We start from the raw sequence: 13490 nt of genomic DNA, 5'->3' as shown, positions 1-13490 counted from the left end.
GAAAAGCCTTCCAGAATAGTTGTCCTCTTCCCCCCTGAAGAGTTATTAGAAGTCTTCTTCAGCATATGTCATGGTAAATTGGCCTTAACTAAGTAGTTATTATCTCTTGGATTTTCTTTATGATTTTATTTCAGAATTTATAAACTGCTATACACTAACTTGTGTGATCCTTACTGGGTTACAAAATCATTTGTGGATTGCTCAGGACTAGCCGACATATTATCAAGGTTGGCCTGTGCCCACTTCAGGCGACAGATTTGGAGCATTGCAAACGTCAAATAGCAAGACAAGCATTGGTATTAAGGTATTTAATTTCTGTTTTCAACCTCTTGCCCCAAAATGTCTGGAGCCATTTCTCTGCAGGTTATGCTCATCACGGAGAGACCACTTGAAACACGTTTCATGTGGCTACTGCTATGTTAGTACATCCAGGGTTCCATGCCAATGCAGGCAGCCCATGCACTTGCACTCAGTGGTGGCTGGTGTCCATTGGAACTGGTGGGGTGGAAGGCAGGGAGACCAGCAGTAGGTGACGCCAGAGCCAATGACAGGCAAAGCCAACTAATTTTAGTTTTATTCCCATCCTGCTGAGTTCTACAAGGGCAACACTTCTAAGATTAAGGTGGAGGCAACTGAGGGGTAGTTCCACCCACTGGACTGATTGTAAATAGGAAAGCTGGCTGATGGTGGCATACTGAGGGCAGACTAAGGTTGGTCCTAAGGGGTCAGCCTCCACTGCTTGTACCATTATACGGAATACAAAGAATTTGTGGCATATCATTTGCAAATATTAAAGTACCCCCAGGAGCAACTGGCACATAAAGGAAGCAGCCTGTAGTGATAGGCTGCTCATGTTATTCTACAAGGTAATGATTCTTTGCTAGAGTAAGTTTAGAATAACCTGACAAATCGAATTTTTGTGCACCCAAGGAAGGTGAAACATGTTTGGGCAATTTGCTATTTATTGATGTTTCCCTGCATTTTCCAGTACATTTTGAGTCTTGCTTGGCAGAAAAATGGGTATAAATATAGGATGAGATCCAAAGTTAGTCATGCTCAAAGTAAACCTATTGATTTCAGTGAGTCTGCCTTGTGTATGAATTAGTTCGATATCAATACTGGAACGTTCCTGCTTGTGACTTAAAATCCATCAGGGAGGCCCTTTTAGTTATGCTGTTACCAAATGAGATCTGGACTTCTAGAACTCATAACAGGGCCCTATTGGTGGTGGCACCCTAATTGTGGAACACTCTTCTCCTAGAGGTTAGACCAGCACCAGCTCTGTGTAGTTTTTGGTGGCAAGTGAAAACATTTCTGTTTATATCAGCCTTTTGAGTAAACAGTTTGGGCCTATGTATCAGAGTGCAACAGTTAGAGGGTGGTATACACTGAGTTTTATATAGTGATTCATTTGCTGTGTAATTTTATATGTAATTTTATGTTGAATTATGTTGTGACCCACCCTAATATTATTTTACAGTGAAGGGTGGGCTAAGTAAAAGTCAGGTCCCTGCCCTGATGTGTTTGCAATGTGCAAGTGACTATTAGCTTCCCAAGGTTGGGAGCTCCACACACTCAAATATAACGGGCGATGCAAATTGATCCTCTTTGAACACATTTGCTGATGAGGGCTGATAAGAAGAATTACTCAAAGTCAGTTAAGTTAGCTTAATAAATGTAGACATTTATTTGTTAAAATAAAGAGCTTTAACAACCTTCCCCTCAAAAGAGAAAAGAAAAACAGTTGCAGCAATTTAATAACCCATCTGGCTACACATGATACAACAGAGATTCCAGCTGCACAATCACAATTCAAGTTTGGGAAAATCCCAGACTCAAATTTTTGGAGAAACATTTAAGTGAACTTCCTTGAACCACTCTAGAGTAATGAAGTTATTTCCAGAACTTGCCATTTCATTCTCAAATTTCCACCAGTCTTTCAGAGAAAAATTACACAAACTATGACAGTAGCCAGGGGTCAGTCACCCCTGCTATAGACACACCATTGGATGCCCGAAGGCTCAATCTGTCCTGCCACCAAGTGATTTTCAGCTGGCCCGATTCAGCCCTTAATCTGCATAGCATCCTTCCCAAATATTTTCTCCCCTATAAAAGGCAGACAAAGGGCTATGTAATACACACACACAGTGCTCACATAAGGAGGCTTTGATAAAAACCCCTTTCAGGCTAACTCTATGCTTACATGCACATTGGCCACACTTCACACCTATCATGTGAGCGATGTCTCAATGTGAAGGGACCCCACACATATGCAGATGTATGCACGGAGGGCTTCTTCCATGGGGATGCAAACCTTGGTCAATCCAAAGAAGGAACCCTATATACATGCATCCCTACACAGGTAAGGCCTGCTTCAGAGTGAACCTGATTGCCAGGGCATGGCTGATGCATGCAATGGCATCTAGAGGATGAAGCTGGTCTGTTTGTGCAGGAGAGCCCCTCCATGGGTTCATAAGTGGATGCATGAAGAGGGCTAGAATTCACCTTTTATTATGCACCCCAGCTATTCGCTCCAGATTTCAGATTAGCTGCAGAACAGAGCCTCTGACAATGCTTCAGGTGCTGTTCACACGGGGAAAGGCGAAATATGCTTTTCTCTGTATCCCAGTTCCAAATTCCAGTCAATCAGAAGTCAGTGTTTCCAGTCCTTTCACCCTGGCTCAGTTCAAAATAAGGTCCTGTTGAAAATATATTGCCAACCAGGGTACTATGGGCATTCCCCACCCCATTCAATAAATCTATAATATAATAGCAGAGAGAAGAACCCAATTCAGACTTAGAAGCACCATTAAAATGTTATTAATCTTTGAAAGATGAAATTGGCTGCCCCACATTTAAAAGGAAACCAGTGCAAATACAACAATGAGATGAGCATCAGCTGACATTGCTGCTGATATTTAAAAAACTAGCTTTTGGGGTTTAATGGCATAAAATAACCAGTCTTTTTTTCAAATGTTAAATGGATATAGTAATAAAGGAACAGTGAAACAGTGAAAACTGGCATTATTTTCCCCAAATCCCCTCATATGTGCCTCAGCAGAATATAAGCAGATATTACTAGCAACAAATCTGTCCAGTGAATCTGTTAAGGAAGCAAAAGATTTCACTTGGGGAAAATAAGAAATAACCATGGCTTGCTCTTTAGGGAGAGAGAAAAGGAAGAAGACTGTATAGATTTATTAAAATATGTGTATCCTGCCACACTGAGTAAGATTGAGATTTAAACATTGGTAACATTAAAAGAGCACCAGCCAGCAGCACAAACCAAACAGCATGAAAAAGCCAACTCAAAATTAGCCAGTGACACACTGAAGTTGTTCACTGTGTTGGAACAAAGAAGCCTTCACTAGAAGTCTAAATATCAACGAACGGTCAGATAAGCCTCCTAGCACAAGACATCCCATAGCCAGGGTGCCACAACTGAGAAGGCCCTGTCAAACCCAGGTCACTGACCAAAGATCTGAACAGGCGGGCAGGATCTGGTGTGAGAAAGTGACCATTTCAACATCCTAGTCCCAAACCTTTTGGGGCTTTAAAAGATAATGACCAGCACTTTGAATCTGTCTCAAGAAACACATCAGAAGAATTGCAGTTCCAGATGACATCATTTTGGAAGGTAAATAACTTCAAGCTTTTTTTATGTGTGTAGGTTCAGTTGCCTCCCTCCAGTGATTATTTGTTTACTGACTACTTGCTCCAATATGCAGATGGATCTAGCCTGTGCACAAACTCTCCAAGATCCAGTTCAATGAAGAGGGCAGTTTCACACATTGGAGTTTTCATGCATGAACTGGGTGCAAACAGAACCCTAAACTGAATTGGGGTGTGCTTGTACATTATGATGAGTGGGTGGTATAAATAGATAGATTAGCTCATTCCTACTAAAATATCAGCCTTAAGAGTCTGCTTTGAGTTATAATTCAGTAATATAAAACAAGAGTCTACTGTGGTCAAAGTTTCCAAAGTTGTGACAAACATACAGCCCAGGGGGCTTACCCAGTCGTTTAGAGGTTCCCAGTTTGGCTCATCTTGAAACATCTTGAGGGGTTGAATAGAGATGTCCTTAATAAAGCTGCACCAAATTTTCATGAAATGTGATTGATTAATATATGAAAAGTGAACTTACATGCGATGGTGAAAAGCTCCTCAAAATCCTGGCTTAGTAGTCTTTCACATCTGTTATACCTATTGACAGCTCCAATGTGTAGCTGATTTAGGGTTATTTATCAGCGCTTCTGTTTCTTCTACACTGTGTGACATGAGCCAATCAGGGATCATGCAGCAAGCCTAATGATGTCACAGTGCTATGTAGCCCAATCAGATTTACACTCAGGACTAAAGACATTGAGGGGAAACTTGATTAGCCATGAAGATCTCCTGTAGCTAAATCATGGTCGGTATCTTTTTGCTAGAATTATATAAAAGTTTAAGAACAGACAACTTCACAAAACTGTAGGAACTGTTTATAAATATTTCCAGCACTATCATCTGATTAAGGTGGAATTAATAGTTTGGTTTTGAATTCAGGTAGAATTTACAGGTGTCTGTGCAGGAGAGGAAAGAGAATATGTGGTTCCTGGGTACATGGTCGGCACAGAATTTTGCCCTCCAATCCAACCCACTTGGGTTTCCTTGTAAATCTCACCTGCCAGACAGATTTTAATGCCCTTTAGTGCAAAGGTGATAATTTGGAGTGATCATATATACCAACAGCAAACTGAAGCGCTGAGATATGACACAAGCCAAAACAGTACTACTGAGAAACAAGGAAGTATCAGTATGGTTCAAGAAGCACCAAGGTTTGAAGACGTAGAAAAAAATCTTCAAGAAAAGAAAGCAGAAAGGTAAAAAAACAACAACTTCAAAAAGGACCCATACTCAGTGACCAAAAAATGCTGAGTATCACTTGGGTGAGGACTAAAAACCAGGGGAGGGGGAATGGAATGATTGGCTGGCTGGCACACTAGACAGGAATACTCCACGCTGCAACAATTTGTTGTAGGTCTAATCTGTCAACTTATAAAAAGGAAACTCCAGGTCATAGCAGGCACAGCTCTAAATCATAGTCTATGATATCAAGTTTTGGGCCAATGTATTCCGGGTTGGCTTTTGGGATTCCTCAATAGATTCAGTTAACAGGAAGGAAATGGGATGTGAAAACTGGGAAGTGAAAATAAGATTGACAACACTGTTGGGGTAATGGTCCCTTTGTCAGTCTAGGCTGGGGCTGATGGGAGATAGTCCAAAACATCTGGAAGTCACCTAGATGCCCAAGGCTGATGTAAGGGTTCTGTCAATTGTCCAACCTTGCCTGCCTCTGGAGATGTCCCCATCAAATGGTCCATTTTAACGATGGTAAATGGAGCACACTGTAAAGTGATTTTATTACACATAGCCTTAGTATCGGCCAGATATACCATTAGAATGTTCAGGCGAAGAAGAAAAAGTCTTACAATACGATAACCTCTTGAAATCCAAATTAAGTACTCAAGTATGAACAAAAGACTATCCCTTCAAATGGGAAGCTTTGGGACACAATGGGAATGTTAATCCAAAAGAAAATACTGTAGTGTTGCAGGAGTTCACGATCATGAGGATGTTTTGGAAGGTAATGACAAACTGGCAGCCCCATTGCCTATTGTAAATGGTCATATCTTTCCTGAACACTTTCATAGAGACTCATGACTCGGAGAAAACAAAATTGAATGAGCGATAATACATTTACAACTCTGAGGGAGGCAGCTATTCCCACCTCTTTGTGGAAAAATAATGCCAGAATTCTACAGAGGGAAGAGTACAAATATGATAAATAGCTCTGGAATGCAGATTCACAGAAATGTAAATAAGCCTCTTTATAAGGAAGTTCCACAAGCTGGTTCACACATTGCAGGCAGGATCCACAGCTAAGTGTAGAGCAATGAACTGGATGCAGAAGGTCCCATTTTCAATCCCCTGTATCCAAGATATCCAGGCTGGAAAAGATCTCAGACCAATCTATTTGGTGAAACAGGTCAGAGCAGTCAAAACATACTGGACTAAATGGAACTGTGGCCTAACTCAATATAAGGCAGTTTGATGTTTTCATGTAGTCCAAACAGACTCCGCCCAATGCACGCAGGGCCATGATCTTCAGGACAAAAATGTAATGTGCGAAGTCACTCATTCACAGATACAGGTGCAATGTCTCAGAAGTTATTTCCATGACAAAAGTAATCATACTTTTTAGCCAATGCAGTCATGGACATCACTGATAGGTCACTGCAGCTGTATCCATGGATGGGCCGGCTCACACTATTGAATGATGCCCCTGGGCAACAATAATTGACCTGGCCCATAATACAATTCATATTTAGCAAAGAGGAATCACACCAAGAATAACAATAGCATACATAATCTTTAGAAAATGATGAGCAACCATACAAAAGACAAAAAGAAAGGTGACTTTTGGTTGCAATCCTATGCACTGTGACTAAGCCCCATTCAAATCAGTGCAACTTATTTTGGAGTAATCATGCATAGGGCTATGATATTAAACATTTAAAAACCTAGGAAGATGTGCTGTTTCACACCAAAACTATCCTTTCCAGTGAAATACAGCATGCAGTTCAAGAGCAAAAAATTTCATCCACTCTCTGAATTACCCACAAGATCATCCAATAACAGAAAAATTCTGTGTTCTGCAACAGTATAAAGCAAGTTAGGTAAATTACGTGTGACTAAAAGCAACTCAAATTAAGGAAGTCTTATTCCATATCCTGTTTTAGGGTTACAGGAGAATTCTTCAAAATGCAGACAATTTTAGATTTGGTTTCATTTTAAAGGTAGTCTATCAAGTGACATCTGTAAAACCACATCTACTGAATAGTTTGTACTAAAAACATCACTACTTCCATCTCATTTTCTCATTTTCTCTGCAGATCTGTACCTCCCCCCATTTTACTGTATAGTTTTTAAAAACCTCTTTCATAACTTATACATAAGTTTATAAAACACAAAACATTTGTCTCACTGTCTTTATACTGATGAATATTTATTTCTCAACAATAATATTTATCTCATTTTGGAAATTGTGGAAGTCTAAAGAACACACGACATTCTTATGGTTGATTCGTCAGATCAGTGTTGGGTAGCATAAGGCCCAAGGGCAATACCTGGCCTGTCAATGCTGCCCTGCTCTGGCATGTTAAGCCCTGCTACTGCTCTGTGGCCATGCATCTGGAGGCCTGCGATTCTGGGGGAGAAGGAAACTTTAAAGGTGACACAGTCCATGAGTGCTGCCTTCTTCAACTTAGCCCTTGGATGTTAAATTCACAATACAAGCACTAATGTTAAAAGTGCCATTTTGGTGATTAGAGCCTGAATGCAATGCTAACCAATTATGATGCTCATCAGCCCGTGGTCACTTCAGACATTACTTTTCATATCAATGGAGTGCACTCACAAGTCAACAAAAATTCAAAACCCAACAAAATCAGGCAGGGGAATCCCAACAAAGTCAGGCAAAGAAGAGTAATTCTGGGGAAAGAAATCACAAGTATGCAGGGATACCAGAGTCCATCACAGTCACTCTTTTGAGGCCCAAGTATGTCACATTTCGATCGAGTCATCCTTCTAGACTGCCCAGATACGTTGTGGAAAATGGCCTACCTCTTTGGGATACCCCTCCTTTTCTTTTAGTGTCTGAACATTCAGGGACATTAAGGGTCACTTCTGACATGCCAAGAGCTGTATGGTTGCTGCTTGAAATGAAACTGTATAAAATCAGTTCCTTGCAACAAGCCCATATGCTTGCAGCAATCTTTACTGTGCTGTTTCAACTCCTTGAGGTGGGTGGAAGTTGTTGTGGTATGCCTAACATTGCCTCAGCCATGTGAAGAGTTGTTTCATACAAAAAGGGCTTGCCATGGTGAGTCACCTCTGCATGATTGCCCTCCAAGCCAGATGAGTGGCTACCTGTGTCTATTGGGCCTACGTCTGATTATGTCATTCAGCCAGTAGAACTGACTCTGTGTTGGACTCTAGGGAGTAAAGCTGTAATCCTAAACATACCTATAAAGGAGTAAGCTCCACTGAACACAGCAGGGCTTACACCTGAGTAAACATGCAGAGGATTGCATGTTCATCCTTCCATTATGACCATTTTAACAATGTCTTTGCACCTCAAGAAGCTGATTCTCCAGGAGCAAAAGGTGGATCCTTAACATTAGACAAAGTACTACAAATTTACACTGCAAGCAATCTCCTTTCCAAGCATTAAAAAGAAGCCCGTATGCAGTTCTTCCATTTCAAGTAGTGAATACTGTTGTGATTTCAAGAGAAAAAGAATACTCTGCCACCTCAACACCTCTGTAGATACTTGTGATGACTGAGGAAAGGTCTCCCCTCTTTCCAAAAGCCAGTGTGCTTCATCCATGTGACCGAAGTGATGGGGACTAAAGGGGCACAGGTAATGAAGCCTGTGTCATGCCATGTAAATGCCATGTCAGGTATGACCTCTCTCTCAGGACAAGGTGAAGCAATCCACCTCATGGGGCCAGAGAGCATTAAAGGGTGGCAAGCTCTCTTCTTTTTAGTTTCTTAATATATTTTTATTACTCTGGGAGGTTCCATTTGGATTTTCTGCCACAGGCACCAAAATATCTTGGGCTGCCAGTGCTCGAGTTTCCTCTCTTCCTGAGTTGAACTTCATTCTCATCTCATGAGCTCGGCTGCTTGACTTTCCTTTTTGGCAAGTGACTCAGTCTCGCAATAAGGCAAATTTATCTCTTTTCCTTGTCTGTTAGCTTTTTCATGTTAGATTGCACAACATTTCCCACTGGAGACCATTCACCCTTCAGATGCGTGCCAGGTCATGTTTAAAATGTGGTCCTGTATAAACAGAAATCAGATTTGCTGGTTGAAGGCAGAGTCACAATCTTCATATATTTTGAGATCTTGAAGATTTCAGTTGAACTGACTCAAAGCGGTCTTCTTTTTCCTGCATAGCAACAAGATTAGAGTTTATATTACAGAAACAGATATTGTTATAGGATTGGGGTGGTGGTCTGGATGATGTCTTTGGGTCTCCTCTAAGCCTGTAATTCCATATTTGGAAGTCTGGGATCTGCAGTGGAAGGAACCTGCTGAACTGGTCAAAGCAGTTCCTTTGTTAAGGTAATGGCCAAGTCTGTCAAGTACACCATTTACATGTCTAAAAATTTGGTCATCTGCAGATGTGGTGTCACAGGAACAGCTGTCTGGTGATGTCCTTTTGTCCTCACCCCATCCTAGGGGAGGTAGCCTGTGTGTGTTTTGAGTTTGATTTGGAGCTAGGAAGAGATTGAGAAGCTTGACCTGCTCTCTATACTGAATCCCAAGTTATGGCTTTGGAGACTCCCCTAGAAACCAAACGGAGAAGCAAGATCTGGTGGAGCGTTAATGCTGTGAGCCCTTGTATCGTATGCTCAGGTTGAATATATATGTAAATAAAACCATACATCCTTAAGACACCACAGTCTCCACTGACCTTCATTCCAAGGAAACTGAACCCTGGATAAGTGCTAGAACCCCTGGAGTCTGTTACCACTCAGAGAATGGGCCCACACAACAATATAATGCATATGTTCTATTCATAACATGAGGCTCTCAGTCATCTCCCATACTGATCTGGTCTATTCCCACTTACATTCAGCAGTACTACAATCTCAGATGTTCTCAGACTACTCACTGGGAACCATTCAAGTTACATAAGGCTCAGTTTTGCCAAACACATCTAGCTACTCAGAATAAAATAATCAAACACACAAACACATCATGTCTACCCAGACAGTGCTGGCCTGTGTTGTTAGTTAGTTGGACTACTGCCCTCTTATTTACATCTTATCTAATTTTCAGACTGCAACCAAATTATGTGCATGGCCAGAGTTAGGGGATCACCATGTGGCAAAACAGCATCTTTGCCCTCACTTGGCACAGCTAGGCTGGGGCCTGCATGTGCCACCTCTGACTTCTCATACCAAGAGGCAGTGTGCCCTGAAGGTCCCGGTGATGTTCTACCAACAGCCCACAAGACCATGGAGATAGCCCAATGAGTGAACTCTGTATTTACATGGAATCTTATACCAAAAACACAAGAAAGCTTGCTGCTTGATATGGAGTAGCAATGCTCCTCCGCATGCCCCTGTCCCTATGCTTCCGATTTCTTCCTGTACCATTTTGACATCTATTCCCACCTTCATCTATTGCCCCTAAATTCTCCCACTGTAATTAGTCTGTTTCACATTGCTGCATGGTAGGGCCAACCTCAGCAAATATCTATCCAGGGTACAGATTCATGCTTCAGAGAAAAGCAGGACTATATGTCATATTCCAGGATCACAAAAGAGTCCTGCTATGATAAGCGTCTAAAGCTGCGATTCTATACACCAAGAGTGGAGACCCTCAGGCCTGGAAGTCAAATGCAGCCCTCCAGACCTCTCTGTTGGGCCATCAGGACTGGTCCTGCTCCAAACCCTCCTCCATTTTTCCCCATGGCTGCAAGATGTCAGTGAACTGGAATAAGCTGGTGCTTGCCTGGATGGAGATATGTATGTGCAGAAACATCTGACTTTTGTGTGGCTGTACTGTCACTTACTGTACAAAATAAGAGTCACATCAACTGCCCCACCTGCCATGGGCACACGGCCCCTGGAAGTTTGCCCACTAGGGAATGTGGCCCTCAGACTGAAAACGGTTCCCCACCCCTGCTATACACATACACAAGTCCCACTGAACTCAATGGGGATTGTTTCTGAGTAGTCATGTACAGGCTTGCATTGTAAAAAGGCCAACTTAGTTACAGAAACATGCTTCCTTGTTACAACACCCTGAGAAGACTGAACTAAGAATTTCTTGCAGGCCAAGAGATGGCAAGAACGTTTGCTGTTTTAAATATGCATTTGTCAATGTAAACTGTAAACAAGTGTGGACAAACATGCTTGCGAGCACATGTATATATGAGCACAAACTCATTTGGGAACAGGGCTGGCTGTGAGTGACTCCCTGAAAAGAGTAGCTTCAGTGGCAAAACCAAGGTTTGCCGTTATGTAATGTTTGTGGAAAACCCTAAAGCATCATTTGTTTGCAGGCTGAGAATCCAGCTGTGCCAAACACAGTGCCAATTAATATATTTTTTTTTTTTTAGAAGGCAGTGTGGTACAGGAAATAAAGAGCTGAAACTGAATCTCAGATCTCACCTCTCACATCAACTTGTTGGATGGCCTTGAGAAAATCAAAACGTATGATCTTTAAAGCAAACTTTTTATTTAAAGTTTATTAAGCCCAACAATCTTCATAGAAAATCATTCCATTCTGAAAGCTACCATTGTCTAAACTGCTATTTTATGGTCTTCTATGAGTCACCTTGAGCTTTGGAGAAGCTGGGATGCAAGTATTTTAAATAAATAAATATCCCCACCTCCCATCAGTTAAATGGGAATAACAGTGAACAAACAGTGCTGCTTTGAGAGTAAAACCAATAAAAATGGCACAACAAGCTGCACATTTTAAAAACAGGCTGTAAAGGATATATAGCAGCAATTGTACGTGCAGCAGCCGCTCACCTTTGTTGCCAGTGATTTGAGCTTTCCTAGTAATGACTGTTTGTTTGAATATACTATTTCCTCTTCATTATCTTCCCCTTCCATGATCGCACAGCTGTCAGCAGCGGGAAGCTCACATTCTTTTGAATTTGCTGTCATCACCAATTTGGAATATTTATACTCCAGCCTAAAAGGTATAAATGCAAACAGTGGCATTTTTGTCTTACACAAACGTATCATCAAACACTGCAACAAAACTTTCTTATAAGAATTTATAGAAGATTTTATTATTGTAGATTTAATAGCAGCCTTGGGTCCAACACCTTGGGCCTTGCAGCAGACATATTCCCTAACCCTCATGGCACAATTTCTTGTGTATCTTTCTCCTGTTGTCACAGAAGAAAAGAAGCTACCTGCTATCACCAGGCCACTGGTCAATCTATTCTAGTATTGGGCTCATATAAGTCCTAGTACTCAGCTAAACAGTATAAAATATCCTCTGCTATAACGCTTCCTTTTTGCTTATCAGGCGAGCTGGCCCAGATTAATTATTCTGCTGCGCATGTCACAGAGTAGGACCCCAGCCCAGTTGTATCCTTTGCTGAAGTGTACTTACCTCTGACAACGTCACTGTGTATCCAGTGCGAACCCTTGGCCAGGCTTCCTTAAATTCCCCTCACTTTGGAAAATGAGACTTGTTTCATTATTCTATGATGGGGAACCGTGGCTGTGTTCCCCTAGTTTATGGAGGGGGAGATTTTAGAAGCTATTTTATCATGAAGGACAAAACGGCTATGCTTTCTGTATCAGATGTGGGAGACATACCTTGCAAACTGCCCCGGAAAATATTTTTGAAGGGTGGAGTATTGCTCTCAACTCCGCACCTTCCCGGGTGAATGTGAGGTGAGTAAGTAGTGACGGCTTTTGTTGTTGGGTTTGGACCTAACAATCCCTAAAATGCATAAACAATAAGCAGGCCTACTTTCTGGACTTCCTCCTACTGGAACTTTTAAACAGCGGCCTGATACCCAACACTGAAGCAAGTTACGCTTCGTTCATCATATTTCCATGTGAAGGAAACTCCTCCACCTTCTCCGTTCCTGTCAGCTAGGCTGCTGTTAAAAGGCGCACAAAAGTAGGAGTGGCCAGTTGGAGGGAACAGAGCCACCCTTACAATGCTGGGATCACTGCAGCTTAAGTGGATGGTGCAGGGGTAAGGCAGGGCAGGGCACCGGCAACATTGGAGCAGCACAGAGGCTCCGGTGGAAGCACCTGATTGGCTTTGCCAGTGTGTCCGCACAGCCCTGCCATCATCGCCACCCTGCTCCACCCAGCGCCATCTGGATAAGCTGCAGCAACACCGCCCTGGCTACTAGTAGAAAACAGCCAGTAAATTTAAAAAAGAATTAACTCAGTACAGAGAGATGGCTGTTTGCTTCTGAATAAGCGTATCCCAAAAAGTCAACGAGTACATAGGTCAGAAAGGGATGGTGGCCCAGTATAATTTTCAGTGACATATATTCTGGTCAGTTAAGCATCACATAGCATCACAGGGGACACATCGTACGTACTTCTGATTCTTCTTCCAGAAATAGCAGGTTAAGGCAATCAGGAGGACCCCTGTAAAAGCGCCAACACCTGCTCCAACTTTTAGCCAGAATTCCATTGTTTCACAGATGATGATCTTCTTTTCAGGCAAGGTAACCCCTTTTGTACAGAGCCTTGGTTCATTCCATACATATAAAGTTTCCTAAGGAAGGAAGGAAGGAAGGAAGGAAGGCTTAAGGCTGCAATCGTACATGCGCTTACGTGGGAATAAATCCCATTGAACTTGATGGGATTTGCATATGAATAGAGAGATATAAGATTGCAGTGTAAATTAGTAACTTCCAAACTGCATGCCATGAGATA

The 13490-nt window shown here is 41.9% G+C and overlaps 1 protein-coding gene across 4 annotated transcripts in view; it reads right to left on the bottom strand.

Annotated features, from left to right (window-relative positions):
* Positions 1-7030: 7030 nt before the first annotated feature.
* Positions 7031-13490, bottom strand: part of ELAPOR2 (endosome-lysosome associated apoptosis and autophagy regulator family member 2) — a 135730-nt gene continuing 129270 nt past the window's right edge. For 3 of the 4 annotated variants that reach the window (XM_061582306.1, XM_061582309.1, XM_061582308.1), the window contains exons 20-22: positions 13151-13329; positions 11601-11766; positions 7031-8998 (exon numbers count right to left, since the gene is read on the bottom strand). In XM_061582306.1, the coding sequence (XP_061438290.1) occupies positions 8939-8998; positions 11601-11766; positions 13151-13329 (405 nt within the window). In that variant the 3' untranslated portion in view covers positions 7031-8938. The remainder of the gene's footprint in view (positions 8999-11600; positions 11767-13150; positions 13330-13490) is intronic. The other variant, XM_061582307.1, reaches the window with a different exon arrangement.

This window comes from Rhineura floridana, chromosome 8 (genome assembly GCF_030035675.1).
Source record: "Rhineura floridana isolate rRhiFlo1 chromosome 8, rRhiFlo1.hap2, whole genome shotgun sequence".
Taxonomy (NCBI): Eukaryota; Metazoa; Chordata; class Lepidosauria; order Squamata; family Rhineuridae; genus Rhineura; species Rhineura floridana.
The sequence above is the reverse complement of the archived record's forward strand: the minus strand, read 5'-3'. Positions and strand labels throughout refer to the sequence as shown.